General features: G+C 37.0%; 2 protein-coding genes across 9 annotated transcripts in view; both read right to left on the bottom strand.

Moving 5' to 3' along the window:
- Positions 1 to 15,081, bottom strand: part of xpr1b (xenotropic and polytropic retrovirus receptor 1b) — a 573,636-nt gene that overhangs the window by 246,643 nt on the left and 311,912 nt on the right. The window lies entirely within an intron of this gene.
- si:dkeyp-106c3.1 overlaps positions 1 to 15,081 on the bottom strand; it is a 166,327-nt gene that overhangs the window by 87,734 nt on the left and 63,512 nt on the right. For all 8 annotated transcript variants that reach the window (XM_073922994.1, XM_073923008.1, XM_021466774.2 and 5 more), the window contains 10 exons: positions 14,778 to 14,989; positions 12,264 to 12,452; positions 11,772 to 11,914; positions 11,060 to 11,219; positions 8,081 to 8,164; positions 7,797 to 7,934; positions 5,969 to 6,085; positions 5,227 to 5,444; positions 4,954 to 5,144; positions 847 to 1,044 (listed from right to left, as the gene is read on the bottom strand). In XM_073922994.1, the coding sequence (XP_073779095.1) occupies positions 847 to 1,044; positions 4,954 to 5,144; positions 5,227 to 5,444; positions 5,969 to 6,085; positions 7,797 to 7,934; positions 8,081 to 8,164; positions 11,060 to 11,219; positions 11,772 to 11,914; positions 12,264 to 12,452; positions 14,778 to 14,989 (1,650 nt within the window). The remainder of the gene's footprint in view (positions 1 to 846; positions 1,045 to 4,953; positions 5,145 to 5,226; positions 5,445 to 5,968; positions 6,086 to 7,796; positions 7,935 to 8,080; positions 8,165 to 11,059; positions 11,220 to 11,771; positions 11,915 to 12,263; positions 12,453 to 14,777; positions 14,990 to 15,081) is intronic.

Here is a 15,081-nt window from a genome sequence, read left to right as displayed (position 1 = left end):
TGTCAATATTGTGTGGTTTTCAGTGACAAAATGTATGAAGTTCCTATGTTTTTTTAGTAATATATGAATTAAAAATAGAATGCTATTTTCTAAAATAGTCACTTGTAAAATTAGGCCTGAGGTGTTTATTAATGATTTTACAGTTTCTTTTTTTAATTGATAAGCAGTTTAGAAAAGAGAACAAAAAAATTAAATTATACTCAAGTAAAAGTATAAATAAATGTAGTGCAAGTAGAGTAAAACTATCTATTGTAAACATTACTCAAAGTAGCCCTTTTAAAAGTACTCAAGAGCAGTGAGTAGTGAGCATTACACTGTGAAAGGCTGATGAATATACATGCAAATTGTGTAGGGATGTATAAACGTAACATTCTGTAGTGAATTTAGTTCTTGTATAAGGCCATTTGTTTAAGGACATCTTATTGGACCCTTTTAATGCTTCCAAATGATTTGCTGTATTTATAAAATGCCCATGTCTTCAGGTAGTTCAGTATGATGTGATTTACTTTATATGCGATTTGATTGGACAGGAATCAAAGGATTGGTTTTTCTACTCAGCCAATCATCATAGGCAAGAAATATTCTATTAGTGTATGCAGGTTAAAGGAAATAGTGGAATAAAATACAGATACAGCACTAAACATGTACTCAAGAGCAAGTACAAGTACACATTTTTAAAACTACTAAATAAATTGCAATTCCTGAGAAAAACCACTCAAATACAGTGAATAACAGAAGAAAAAATAAATGTTTAACCATGCATTTTAAAAGATGACAATACTAACTACATTAATTTTTGTCATGTATAACAGTGAAAATGCTACACCATGTCAACAACCCACATACCTGCAAAATGTAGCCAGGGGAAAGAGTGAGACAGCTGGGTATAACTTCTGCACCCGTGCTGTGTTACAATGCTGCTGATGTTTACACACAGTGATTCTTCCATGATAACTACACAAAGTAACGCTCTAAGATCTTCCCCAGATTGCTGAGTCACTTCCAGCCCGTATACAGCATCGTCCACCACTACAGTCAGCTCTCCTGCACCACAAGCACACAACAACAAGATAGTATCAAGCTCTGACATGCAGATAAATGCATACTGCATGGGTCATTCTCAGTAAATCATACTATGAACTTATTGTATTCTGCTGAATAACTAATACCACAGGATAATTTGATTGCTTTATTATAGAAGTAGCTCAATTCATCCAAAGATGAAAATGTACTTACTATTTTCCCACCATCAATTGATTCCAAACCTGAGTTACTCTATTCAGTTGAACACTACACTGTAAACCCTAATGTTGTCTTTACTTAAACAATTAAGAAAAGTTGACTGAACATAACTTAAAATTTTGCATTTTGGTCCTATCACTTAAAAATGTGATTTAATTTAACTTATGCACCATGAAAATGCTTAAACCTAAGATTTCAAGTGTAGTGAGCCCAAAATCATAATTAATCCTAATAAAAAAAGTTTTGACTGTAACATTCTTATAAGTGCAACCTTTTAAGTGCAAGGTCTTTTTTTTTAAATCAGAAAACAAATGGCTTCAGGTCAAATTATTCATCATAATGTGAAATAATAGCTACTTATTTTTTGTTTAAAATTTATTTTTAAAAAGTCATAGTATATTATTACACACATGCATAAATATATAAAAATATATATACAGTTGAAGTCAGAATTATTTGCCCCCTTTTGAATTTTTTTCTTTATTTTTTAATTTCCCAAATTATGTTTAAGAGAGCAAGGACATTTCCACAGTATGTCTGATAATACTGGAGAAAGTCTTGTTTTGTTTAATTCGGCTAGAATAAAACAGTTTTACATTTTTTAAACACTATTTTAAGGACAAAATTATCAGCCCCTTTAGGCTTTTTATCGATTTATTTTAGTCAATATTTTATTAGTCTACAGAACAAATCGACATTATACAATAATCGTCTAATTACCTTAACCTGCCTAGTTAATATAATTAACCCAGTTAAGCCTTTAAATGTCACTTTAATTTGTATAGAGGTGTCTTGAAAAATATCTAGTCAAATAATATTTACTGTCATCATGGCAAAGATAAAATAAATCAGATATTAGAAATGAGTTATTAAAATCATAATGCTTGAAATTGTGTAGAAGAAATCTCTTTGTTAAACAGAAATTGAAGAAAAAAATAAACAAGGGGCTAATAATTCACAGGGGCTAATAATTCACAGGGGCTAATAATTCTGACTTCAACTGTACAGTATATATATATATATATATATATATATATATATATATATATATATATATATATATATATATATATATATATATATATTTATATATATATATATCCATTTATATATATATATATATATATATATATATATATATATATATATATATATATATATATATATATATATATATATATATATATATATATAGTAATGTTTGTCACGTGTTTTTTTATTTTATTTTTTTTTTATTCATGGAATAATGAATGAAATAAAAATGCTGTTCTAATGGAACTACAGGGCACTAGAGGGTGCTGGTCAGGCACCTGGATTGTATAATAGGTGAGTGGGTGAATGGAGAAGAGCATGGCTGTTTCTCAATTCCAAGAACGCAGAGAACGGACTTGCGTTCTTGAGGAGACTGGGTGTGGTCTTGCTATGTGTCCTCGGAAGAACGAACTCGGGAGACCGCGAGAACAGAGAACGTGTCCAGTGAGAAATGAGATGCTTCGGATTTCCTGATGGTCACGTGACCTCCACGTGCTTTTAATGGTAAATAATTTAAACATTACAGCATTTATACAGGGATTTATTGCTTCCCCCCCTTTTGAAAAAATATACAATGTATGAAGACTTTACAAATATACGTTGCACAATATAAATAAAACAGATTTTAATACGAGTTTCAGCAAACAAACACCCTTAATGTGTTTATTCTTTTATTAAGATGTTCATGGAAAGTTTATATTCACCATCTCATTTAGGAAACTCCTGAAGTTAATAAGTTACATCTCTGTACTTTAATAATAAATCTATATAAAATGCTGCACTTTCCACCTCCAGTCGTAATGACTTCTGGGACTTCGATCGCGAGTTCCGTGTTCAAGTCTGCATCGTTGCGTCCTCAAGAACACATCCAGGAAGTTTCATGCGTCTTTCGTACTTGCGGTCTTGAGTATTGGAACTTAACTTTGGCAGCTGATGAGGATGATGTTACACGAGAACACAAGACTGCTGAAGATCGCATATTGAGAAACAGCCATTCAGTTGTGGTAGAGGGAACACATGGTTCCTAGGAACTTTTTCAAACTGTTAGTATTGTGAAGTCCTAGTTGGGAAACTTTGCGTTTTAAGCTTAATCTAAGTGCTTCCTTATTGTCCAGATAACTGAATGTTAGGAAAATGTATAGGCATGCTGTCTGAATAAGATTTGACGTTTTGGATACCATCATAATGAAGTTTCATTAAATTAACAACTAAAAGTAGATCAACATATTTCAACATACTCAATGTTTTTTTTACTCCGATCAGTGACCAGTTACTGGGTTTTTTTATGCTTAACTTAAGGAAAAGACCATCATCCAACAGCTAAGACATTTCTTTATTTTTTTTTGTATTTTGTTTTGAGATAAGTTTTTAAGATATTGGGAGCTTCTTAACTTTATTTTGGGTACATTATTCTTTAAATGAACATATTTTCCATCTAAGAAATGATATATATAAATAATATAAATAAATAAATATATATATATATATATATATATATATATATATATATATATATATATATATATATATATATATATATATATATATATATATATATATATATACCAGTGGTGTAGTCCTTGCTATACGCACGTATACTCAGTATGCTTAATTTTTTCCATGAGCTGTTTGGGTATTACCACTTCTGAGGATAAATAATTGAGTAAACCCTCAGTATACTCACTTGTTTTTCTGATTAAACTTCCCTAATTTACATGTATTTGTGTCCACTTTAACTGTATACCAAACAGGTTTTTTTTTTTAACTCACAACTTAATTTGTTAAGATGTGCCTATCTCTTACAATTCTTACTTAAATATTTATATGATACATTTTTCTTTGTTTACCCCAAAAGGATCTGATCCTGATCCACACTAAAATTAAAATCCTAAAATCGCCCCTGTAAAACAGTATTTCACATTTGTCTTAATTGTGCCGCTAGTGAACGACACTATACCGTATTTAACACTAAAAACAATTAGGCAAAGACTACTCATAAATCGCGTAACAATGTGCCACTTAAAAGGGTAACTACTAGTATATAATAGCGACAACAGAAGACAGACTCCTAATAGTTTGGTTTAAAACAAGCATGCACGAATGTGACAATTAAAAATAATTGCTGATTGATGTTTAAAGGAACCTATAAAATAATAAGCCAGTAAAGAAAGTAAGCTAAAAAGCTGTCTTTCCATTTATGCACAGGCCCTTTTGAGTTAACTTAAATACAGGTAACTGATGTAAAAAAAAAAAATATATATATATATATATATATATATATATATATATATATATATGTGTCGGGTGTAATAGTACACCACCTTTTTTTCTAGGACTACACCACTGATATATACATATATATATTTTTCTATGCATATATATATATATATATATATATATATATATATATATATATATATATATATATATATATATATATATATATATATATATGCATAGAAAAAAATAAATATCGCTTTAGGTGAATATAGGTGAATACAAGAGAGTATGTGTGTTTCCCAAAGCTGGGTTATTGCTGGAAGGGCATCCACTGCATAAAACACATGCTGCTGGATAGGTTGACAGTTCATTCCACTGTGGCGAACACAGATTAATAAAGGGACTAAGCAGGAAAAGAAAATGAAGTAAATGAGCTGATTTGTTGATCTTGATATTTACCTTCTGTTAAACCATTTGACTGGGTTAGCACGCCAACCATACTAACTGAATTAGGCAAAGCGGAGAGATCTTGTATTGAATTAACAACATCTCCTGAAAGAGATAGGTGCAGCTTGTCATGAGGTAGAGATCCAGTCAAGTGAGCACTAAATGTTTCGTCTTCTTTTTTTACCCTGCACTGCAAGAAAACGCTAGAAAGAGAAAAGTGATGGGTAAAAAACTGTTTTGCTCAATACAAATCACACAGCAATACAAATCCTTTTATCAGTTTACCGTTCTGAAGAACAATTTGCATATAAATGAATGTGACCCTCAGGCGTGACCCCTGCTAATAAGGTCTGATGGAAGTCAGCATAGATTGACAATGCATTACTGCCCTTCCCCGCCTTGTTTTCCAGAATCAAGTGAATGGTTGAATTCTTTTCATCTGCCTGCAGGCTGATTGAACTACTGATGTTTCCAAAATGTGACACTATCATTGCTGTATTTGCCTGAAATGACATTAAACACAAGTTAAGCACTCAATTGCTTATGCCATGATCAGTTACGACTATATATATATACAGGTGAAGTCAGAATTATTAACCCTCCTGAATTTTTAGCCCCCCTGTATATTCTTTTGCCCAGTTTCTTTTTAATAACTAATTTCTACTTACTGATTTATCTTTCCCATGATGACAGTACATGATATTTGACTAGATATTTTTCAAGAAACTAGTATTCAGCTTAAAGTGCCATTTAAAGGCTTAACTATGTTAATTAGGGTAATTAGGTAAGTCTTTGTGTAACAGTGGATTTGTTCTGTAGACAATCTAAAAAATATATTGCTTAAGGGGGCTAATAATATTGAACTCAAAATGTATTATTAAAAACTGCTTTTATTCTTAAGAAGAAAAAATATTACAGGAAATACTGAGAAAAATCCCTATTAAAATATAATTTTGGAAATATTTGATAAAGAAAAAAGGTCACAGTAGGATGAATAATTTTGACTTTATTGTATGTAAGTATTTACCTGGTATATCCTATTGTCGATGCATATTTGTCCTTCAGAATGATACTCAAAGTCGCTCTTGCTCCTGTGACTCTTGAGCGCTTCTATATTTAGGCTGACATTTAATGGGAAATCCATCTGAAAAGGGTTTAATTTAACAAAACATAGTGACAGCACAACACAAAGTTCTGTAAAATAACATTCTTTGCCTTCTCTCTGTTTTTGTCTGTAAGCGGCAAACACCATTAAACAGAACAACACTAAAGGTGCATGCCAAATCGCATACTCATACACTATTCTAGTACATTTTGTAGTATAAATAGGATAATGGCCCGTTTCCACTGAGCATTATGATACGTACGCTTTTTTCCAATCACTGGCACAGTATGGTTGGTATGGGTCACCTTTATCAGGCTTGCTTTTCCGCTGCCTAAAAGGGTACCAAGGGTGCTCTACCAATCAGAAACACCTGGGCTAGCAAATCAAGCTCTTACTAGGCTTTCTAGAAAAATCTGTGCAGGTGTGTTGAGGCAAGTTGGAGCTAAAATCTGAAGGACACCGGACCTCCAGGACTCAAGGGGGCTGTTTCATAAAAGTGGTTTAAAAAGTGATTAAAGTCAAAAACCTGACTTCAATGAGCCGAACGATGTTTAATCCACGCTTAAATTCAACCCAAGCTCATTCTGGAAACGTAGCCCCGCGGACGTTTCTGGAGACCGCGATTTATGTGGCCGGACGTACATAAGGCCGCGTTTAGTTTTTTTTGAGCGAACGCTGCGGGGCGGTGTGGCGCCGCTCCGCCCCTCCTCTTCGCGCTCGCCGGCCGACGGTTCGCCTCCGAGTGGAGGGCTTTCCCGATGCAACCACTTTGTCCGCTTAGATCACAGAGTTGCGTCGGCGGAGCGGAGGCCCCGGAGGAGGAGGAGGAGCCGGCTGCGGGGACGAGGACCGGGATCGAGTCCGGGGAACAGCGGTTCCGAAAATCAAGTAAGACGAAAAACAGAATACGAAAAATAAGGGCGAGAACGTGGCGGGATCCGAAAACGCGGTCGAAATCGAAGACGAGGGCTTTTGCTTTTTTTTTTTTCTGGACGGCTTTTGCGAACCGTCGCTCGGGTTTAGGGAAGGAGGAGGAGGAGGAGGAAGAGGAGGGCGGCCGAGTCGGCCGATCCGGCGGCTTTTCGCGCGAGAACGGCATGGGCGTGAATGGCGCGCGCTCCCGAGAGGCGCTCGAGACGCGAAAAAGCGTGCACAGCGGCCTCTCGCGGATCCGCGAAAACAAAGACTGCTCAAATACGTACCTCCCGGGACGTAAATCGCGGACCGCAGAAACGTCCGCGGGGCTACGTTTCCACAATGAGCCCGGGTTGCCTAAATTGGTTCCACAAAAGCAAGTTTAAGATCATTTGATCTAACTAATCTGAGCTCAGTTTAAATAACCTAGATAGCTGCTCATGCACATTACTGTCATAAAACCTTGAAAGTCGAGCTTAGATGCATCAATTATGTTGTGTGCTACCATGGCAATGAGAACTGAAAGATTTCTTTTGTTTTTAGTTTGTTTCATTTGTTTTTAGAGTTCAAACATATAATAATTTAAACATAATAATCAAAAACAACAGTACGGCTTCCAACGAAGCAAGAAAGAAGGCTGACCGGAAATTGCAGATATTAGAATACGGGCCATTATTTAGGTTCAATTATTATTTGTCACAATACATTGAAAGTGTTCTTTTGCGCCAGCAGAGAGAAGGAGAGAATGCGCGCTTAGCCTACTGCCAATTGCTGCTTGCAAGAAAGAAGTTAATGCATTGCAGGCTATGCATTTACGTATAATGTATATTCTTACCTTAATCAGCTGGGACAGGTTGGCTTTTATTGTAATACCTTGCTGAAATGTAGCTGGGTCGTGAAATTGTACCTGACCAAAGGCTTCAAGTCTTTCCTCATTTCCAGCCCACAACCTGACATGAATTTCATGCACATTCTTCACAGAGAAGTGAAGTCAGCACATTTCCAGGACCAAAATGAAATATTGTTAATTTTAAAACTATGATTACATGTTAGATATATAAAAAAAAAAAAAACGAACTATAAAATATTTAAGCGTCATTTTGTTTTGAGTTAGTTCACCTGGTTGTTTTGGACCGTGAAGCAGATTTTGGAGTCTTGAGGAATTCTCTCAGTGCTGAAAGACTGGACCAATGAGGAGCACATCTAACCATTAAAACACATTGTACAACAGTTAGTTTCATTCCTCAAATCTGAAAAAAATATATACATTTTTGTCCAGTGACCCTTCCAGTAGATTATATTGAGATACCATTATGTGGTAACAAGTCACTTACAAAGGATTTCTATAAAATTATATCTGAAGAGTCCCTAATAGTACCTCAAAAGTACATTTTAAGTACATTTGGGCACTAATATGCACCTTTGAGGTACCACTGTGGACTCTTTGTGAACAAATATGTATCCTTTGAAAAGTGACAGCTCCTGTACCTTTATTTCTGAGAGTGTAGCATGTGTGTTTGGATATAACTTTGGTTTTTTGACCACACTTCGTTATTATTGTTCATTTATTTGTTTGCTGGAAATTAGAACTGAATTTACAAATAGTTTTTAAACAAATATTTGCGCTTAACAACCTAAATTAATTATGTATTGGCTAATGCAGTGGTTCTCAAACTTTTTTCATCAAGTACCACCTCAGAAAAAAATTGTCTCTCCAAGTACCACCAAAATGAGCAGTATTGAAATACAATAGAGTAGTCCTAGTAAAGCAGCTACAACTCCACACGGTTAAAAAAAAAAATGTGGCAGATTACCTCAGAAATATAGGCTATATTTCATATATGGCATATTATATACATAATTTTTGATAAATTTTGAAATATATGTAACATATACATGACATATTTCATTCCTCCGTGTACCACTAGAAGGAAGTCCACGTACCACTAGTGGTACACGTACCACAGTTTAAGAACCACTGGGCTAATGGATATATGTGCGTACAACAGGTTTCCTTATCCACGAAAGGGAGTGAAAGTAAAGAATGAGGAGGCTCATTCTCGCGCTGCAGATGCTCTGTTTACTGTTTTATTGCTAGTGAAGCGCTCAGTTTTTCCACTTACAAAGTCCGCCATGTAAATAGCAAATGCGCTACGGCACAACTCAACTGACTGGGAATGAGAGATGAGACTCTGATTGGTTTATTCTCAAAACACACCTATAACTCATTAAGAGAATAAGCTTAACCCTGTTAAAGGGTTAAGGATTTTTCCATCACTGAAATAGCAAAAATGGATTCTGACATGCCCTTAATGCTTTTGCGCCCTACGCTTTAGACTTTGCGCCTAGATCAATAAAATAGAGCCCAATATGTCCAAATCCTATTGCCTTTAAGAGTCAGTTGCATTGCGTTGTAGTTGCATAACAGCTTCGTTAATATGTAAAGAGCCCCAATTATGGGTTTTTGAAAATGACCTACCATTCAGTGTGCAACACAGCTCTAAGTGAATGGAAATATCCAGCTGAAGTTTAAAACTGAAAGTGCACCTTATTTAAAAAATATCTTATTTTCTTTAAATAAAAGAGTCAACTCTGTGTTGTTTAAATGATTCAAAAGTCATCCGGATCGTATCCTGATGTAGACACAAAACAGTACCAAATATGAAGTGCCGGATCTGGTAAAACGTGAACGTGCCTTTTCCTTCAAACACTAGCGGAGTGCAGGTGTGTGTGGGACTGATCATGACTGAAGATGAGTGAACATTAATGAGTGAAAATTCTGGTGATTATTGCAAGAATCTACACTGCAACAAAAGATTCGTCTGCCGTCAGAGCTTGACAGGAACTTTATCAGCACACAGTTCATGGACCAGTTTCTTTCTCCATTTCACAAGTGTAAATACGATTAAAATGGTTACCTCCTTGTTTTGTCTAGCTTGCAAAATATGTATTTAAGTGTGTTTTGTTACTTGTAATCACTCCACATGGCCTGTACTGCATCTGGTTAACTTCATATTTACATATCGGGTCTAAAGCCATTTCGAAAACGCGACGTGTGCCACTTTCTTTACGGATTTGAATGCGTTTGTGAGCTCGCAATCCTCAGCCATTTGTCATTGCTACGGCCATCATCAGCTGTTTCTACACATGTGCAGTGGTCAAGTTTCAAAATAGTTCAGCGTTTGCCACTGTGTGGATTAATACTGAATGTGTGTCACTGTTTTTACTTATGGTTAAGAATAGAGCAATATGCTGGTGTTTAACTGCATTGCTTTAATGCACTCCTGCATTGTGCTCACACATACACTCTGCACGCTGGCTGCTTCAACAATGTTGATAAGCCGTGGTGGGCGTTTCTCTCTGTCTCGCACTGAACACAGTCGACCAATCACAACAGACTGGGTCATCAGACCAATCAACGCAGATCAGCATCGCGCTAAGGAGGGGTTTGGGAACAAATGAATCCCTGAATGAATCATATGGAAGTCATTAGGATAATGACTATCTGCGTGCTGTTGGAGACCCCCAAAATCTAAATATGACATTTTTAAATACATAATAGGGTTTTTTATGACATATCTCTGACAAATTCATTCTGCACCACTAATTGAGGTCATGAAAAATATTAACGAGGCTGTTATAAAGTTCATGACACAGTTATAAGGGTCTTACGATAATGGTGTGACAATGGCTATTAGTGAACATCTCAAACCAACAATCAAAGACCAAAGATTTCTGCCTTATTGAACAAAATTGTGGCTAAAATTGCTAAGAGTGAGCTGGGTTTTATCTGTTCAAAATAAATCATTCAGGACTACAATACTATGTTGGGAAAAGTGCAACTGTTGACTCTGTTTTGTTTTACTGCTGTTGTAATGACTTTATACAGCACAATGCTGTATGTGAAAGCAACTTGTGTCCATCCACAGCACATAAATTATATTTTAATACACAAAGTTCGCCAGAAAACGAAAAGAAAAATCCGACTTAGCACCCAGACCTTAATGGCCTTGGTGATTCTACACTAATAGGCTTGTACTGTAATACAGGCTATGAAACATGATTATTACACAGTGTGTTGATACATTTCACACTCACGTATGGCTGCTGTGGCTGGAAACCCAGAGTAAGGACATGAATGGCCTTTCTGTTTCCATGGACAAGAACCTTTGACTCCAGAGTGTAAACCTTGTGATGTAGATCACTGGTGAATGTCTCTTGGAGAATGAGACTCTGAGGGAGAAACTTAAATGGTTGTCTGTTAAAAAGAAGCGAAAACAGAATAAATACTTGAGTACAGCAGAATGGATAAATCACTAAATTCTGTCAACATTTGCTCATTTTTTACTAGTTTCTTATTATTCTAAAGATAATCAGCTATTTATTTCCATTGCATTTTTCTATAATATGGAAGTCAATGGCTACAGGAACTAATAGTTTTGTTACAATGTACTAATTGTAAATACATGTATTTACTGTGTAATTATGCTTGATTAAATACATGTATGTAATTAACTTTTGTTATTACATTTGTAAATACACTGTTGACCATCCCTTACACCTTAACCCACCCTTAAACCTACCCATGCCACCAAACCTGTCCATAACCCAACCCCTATCCCAACTTAAAAGCACCACAAGTGTTCTCAAATACATTATCAACACAGTAAGTACGTTGTATTTATTTTTATGTAAGTACATAGTAGTTAAGGACACTTAATATAAAGTGGGACCAAATATTCAAATTGATTTGGAAGTAGTGGAGGCTGAGTAAATGGTCAGTGAAGTTTCAAGTAGTTTCCATTCAGACCTGAAGTTTAACTTCCATCTTTTCTGATAAACCCTCTTGTCCTTCCTTGTTTCCTCTATGGCCCCCTCAATCTGTAGCTCCGCATAAGGGTTTTTAAGATCTGCCAGGGTCATTGTCATCATCAAAAGCCTCTTCTTTAGCTTCTGCACAGAAATAAGTATCAGAAATAATACATCCAAAATGGTTCACTTTCATGCAAACTCATGTTGTATATAGCTGTATTGCCGGCAGCTAGCTCTCTGCAACTCTCAAATGGTCGCCCACTGAAGAAATAATCATTAAACCCATCTTCTGTATTGCAATCGAGTTCTCGTCCTTTCCTTTCCTGAAACCTGACAGAAAGTGTCTGATGCATATATAGTAGAGACAAGAGTTTCTACAGGTGGTTTATTCAGCTCACTCACCAGTGTGAACCACACTCAGAATAGAAAATAGAGTATTTGTAAGAAAGTGTCTAATGCATATAGAGAGGAAAGAGTGTGTTTCTGAGACCTTATCCAGAGTGCTGAGAACTGCTGAAATGTTAAGGTCCTGCTTGCCATAGCCTGCGCTCATTTCCAGAGTCTTCACTTGCTTGCCATTGCCTACAGAGATTTGCCCATGCAAGGCCGGTGTCCAGGCTGTGCTGATGGAGTATGAAGCTTTGACTCCACGCTTACCCAGCACGCTCCATCCACCAACCTGGAACGATAGTAACATGGGATTATACACTTGTTCTGTTGCTACTCCAAGGGGACCATCTGAAGATTTCGCAACCCAGGCCCATTGTGAATATTTTCCAAGGTCTACAATTCTGAAGACTACAAAATACAACCCAAGCTCATTCTGAAAACGTAGAGAGCCAAATACGTCCCAGGAGCTACGTTTTTTGCAGTTTTTGTTTTCGCGTATCCACCATAGACTGTAAAATATATGGACGTAGTATCCGTGACGTCACCCATAGGTTTCTGAAGAGCGCAAAAGAAGCCACAAGTAGGCGCGGCCAACCGTCGCCATTTTGGTCACGCGTCATCACACCCACGGCGGGATACCAAACAAGGGCAAAGAGGCGGAGAGTGAGCGGAGCTACAGACACCTGCTGGCATTTAGCTTAGACCTGGTTCAGACACACTTTACTTTGGAAGAAATGCTTAATACTTTATCACCTGTGACTCGTTTGTATTCTGACCACTTGTGCTTGGTTGTACACTATATCAATAAAGTGTTTAAACTTTTAAAAACACACTGCTGTAATACATTGAGCCACTAAACATTGTTCTTATGACGTTTCTCAACAGGAGGAAAACGCGAATTACTTACAAACACTTCAGATATAGTCTGTGTTAGTTACTGTAAGACTATTGATAAAATCCAGCATAACACTGTATGACAACGCTTCAGATGACTGTTCTAGAGCCTACAGCTAATCAATCTGTCAGATTCTGGAGTGCATTACAGCTCTAAATATAAATATAAACGATAAATGATCTTAAATAAAACAAATACATGTATAGAGATGGTAGATAAGTATATAACTTTACTCACATGGGAAACGGAGGCCACGTGAATGGTTTGTGAGCACAATTAAGTGCCCTCAGCATGCCATGCCATCTAATAATTGTAGGAAACAAGTCCAAAAGGCAGTTGACTGTGTAAAGCCCTATAAAACAACACAGAAATACGATAAATGTGCCGAGTTCAGTGGCTAATCTGCAGGATTCAGCTGAGGTGACGTGACGGCGACCAGCGAGACCTAGCTGTCACTCAAGTGACCACGCCCTTAATTATGCAAACTTAATATAACTTAATATAAAGGAAACAGATGAGTTATAAAAAAATTCACCCCCCTCACAGTTGTCATGAAGGGTAATATTAGCTGTATTAACCAAAATCTTTTTTTGTACCAGGCTGTAAACACCTTTTTTTCTGCTGTAAAGTTGGCCATTCTAACAGTGGGCTCAATTGAAATTTGCTCTGTTTTGGAGCCAGGAGCGGCCCGGACTAGCGGAATTTCGGATGAATTGCAGTTTTAGTTACTTCCGTATTGGCTTCCTGAGAGAGAGCGGGAGGTTGCCGCTTGGTATCCACCAGAGCCCACTGTGTCCATTTTTTGAGGTCTCGAATTTTTCTCGTGAATGCCATTCGCGCCTGCTGTTCCCACGTAAATCCACTAGAGGCCGCTTTCGACTGACTGACTGACCTACCCTTCTCCTTTCCTATACCCAACCAATGGTGCTTTCAAAAGCACAGATTGACCCATTATTTTTGGCTTCTATTTTTGTCGTACACGCTTTCTGGAACCGTTCTTCGCCAAACCTAAACATCGTTGTCTTGTTCAACTCCTCTCTGCATCTCAAGTCCACTGATGTACATGGCAAGCCACTGGACAAAGTGGTAACAGTGGGAAAGCAGTCCACATGGAGGTAAGTGCATAGCTGTTAAGCGCGAAAAGGAACACCATCATAGCAGCACTTAGTGTTTGCTTTAAAGACGAAATCCACTCATACGTACTTCAAGCTACACCATTTGCATTCTCCAGAAATGTATATAGGGCTACGTTTTCAGAATGAGCCTATGTTGGCAAAATACATACCCAGAGCTACATCTGCTGGCAGGTTTTGTTTTCGCAAATCCACTAGAGGCCTCTGTGTACACTTTTTGTTGATCTCAGATTTCTCTCACGATTGCTATTTGCATGTCTTCTTCTCGCAAAAATCCATCGCAAAATGTATTTCTTGTTGACTGACTGACTGACCCACCCACCCACCACCTTCCTTAAACCTAACCTCTAAAGTAATCTAGAAAAGGGGCGGCTTTTACCTCTTTTTCAGATTTAACCACATTTTCACATTTGTTTTACAAACAAAATGCAGCCAGACGTACCTCTGGGTATTTATTTCACAGAAATGTAGACCTGGGTACATATCCACAATGAGCCTGTGTTAACATTTTTACCCCTCAGACATGAGAAGCTCACAGTGAGGAGTGTTTTAATCAAGTGTTGGACAGAAGGTACGGTACACCCACCTTGACGTAACTGAAAGTTGGCGTGAAAAGATGTAGCTGGCCTTGTCGTTCTTTACCCCTGTCCTTGTAGAAACCCTCCAGTGTAACACCGCGGATATTTACTAGTTTCCTTGTGGTTACCTCAGAGCTGAACTGTGTGATGCCGCGTTGAGGCTGAGCTAGTTTTTGAGCTGCGTACACATAGAGCCAGGGTGTATCCATGTTGAATGAGCCTGTGGAGACAGTGAATGGCAAGCACACTTTGACACAAACTGTATGAATTCACTCTTTCAAACGGGTCATTTACATCTAAACCTACTAGAGA

Source organism: Danio rerio, chromosome 2 (genome assembly GCF_049306965.1).
Source record: "Danio rerio strain Tuebingen ecotype United States chromosome 2, GRCz12tu, whole genome shotgun sequence".
NCBI classification, from domain to species: Eukaryota; Metazoa; Chordata; class Actinopteri; order Cypriniformes; family Danionidae; genus Danio; species Danio rerio.
This window is presented reverse-complemented; position numbering and strand designations above follow the sequence as displayed.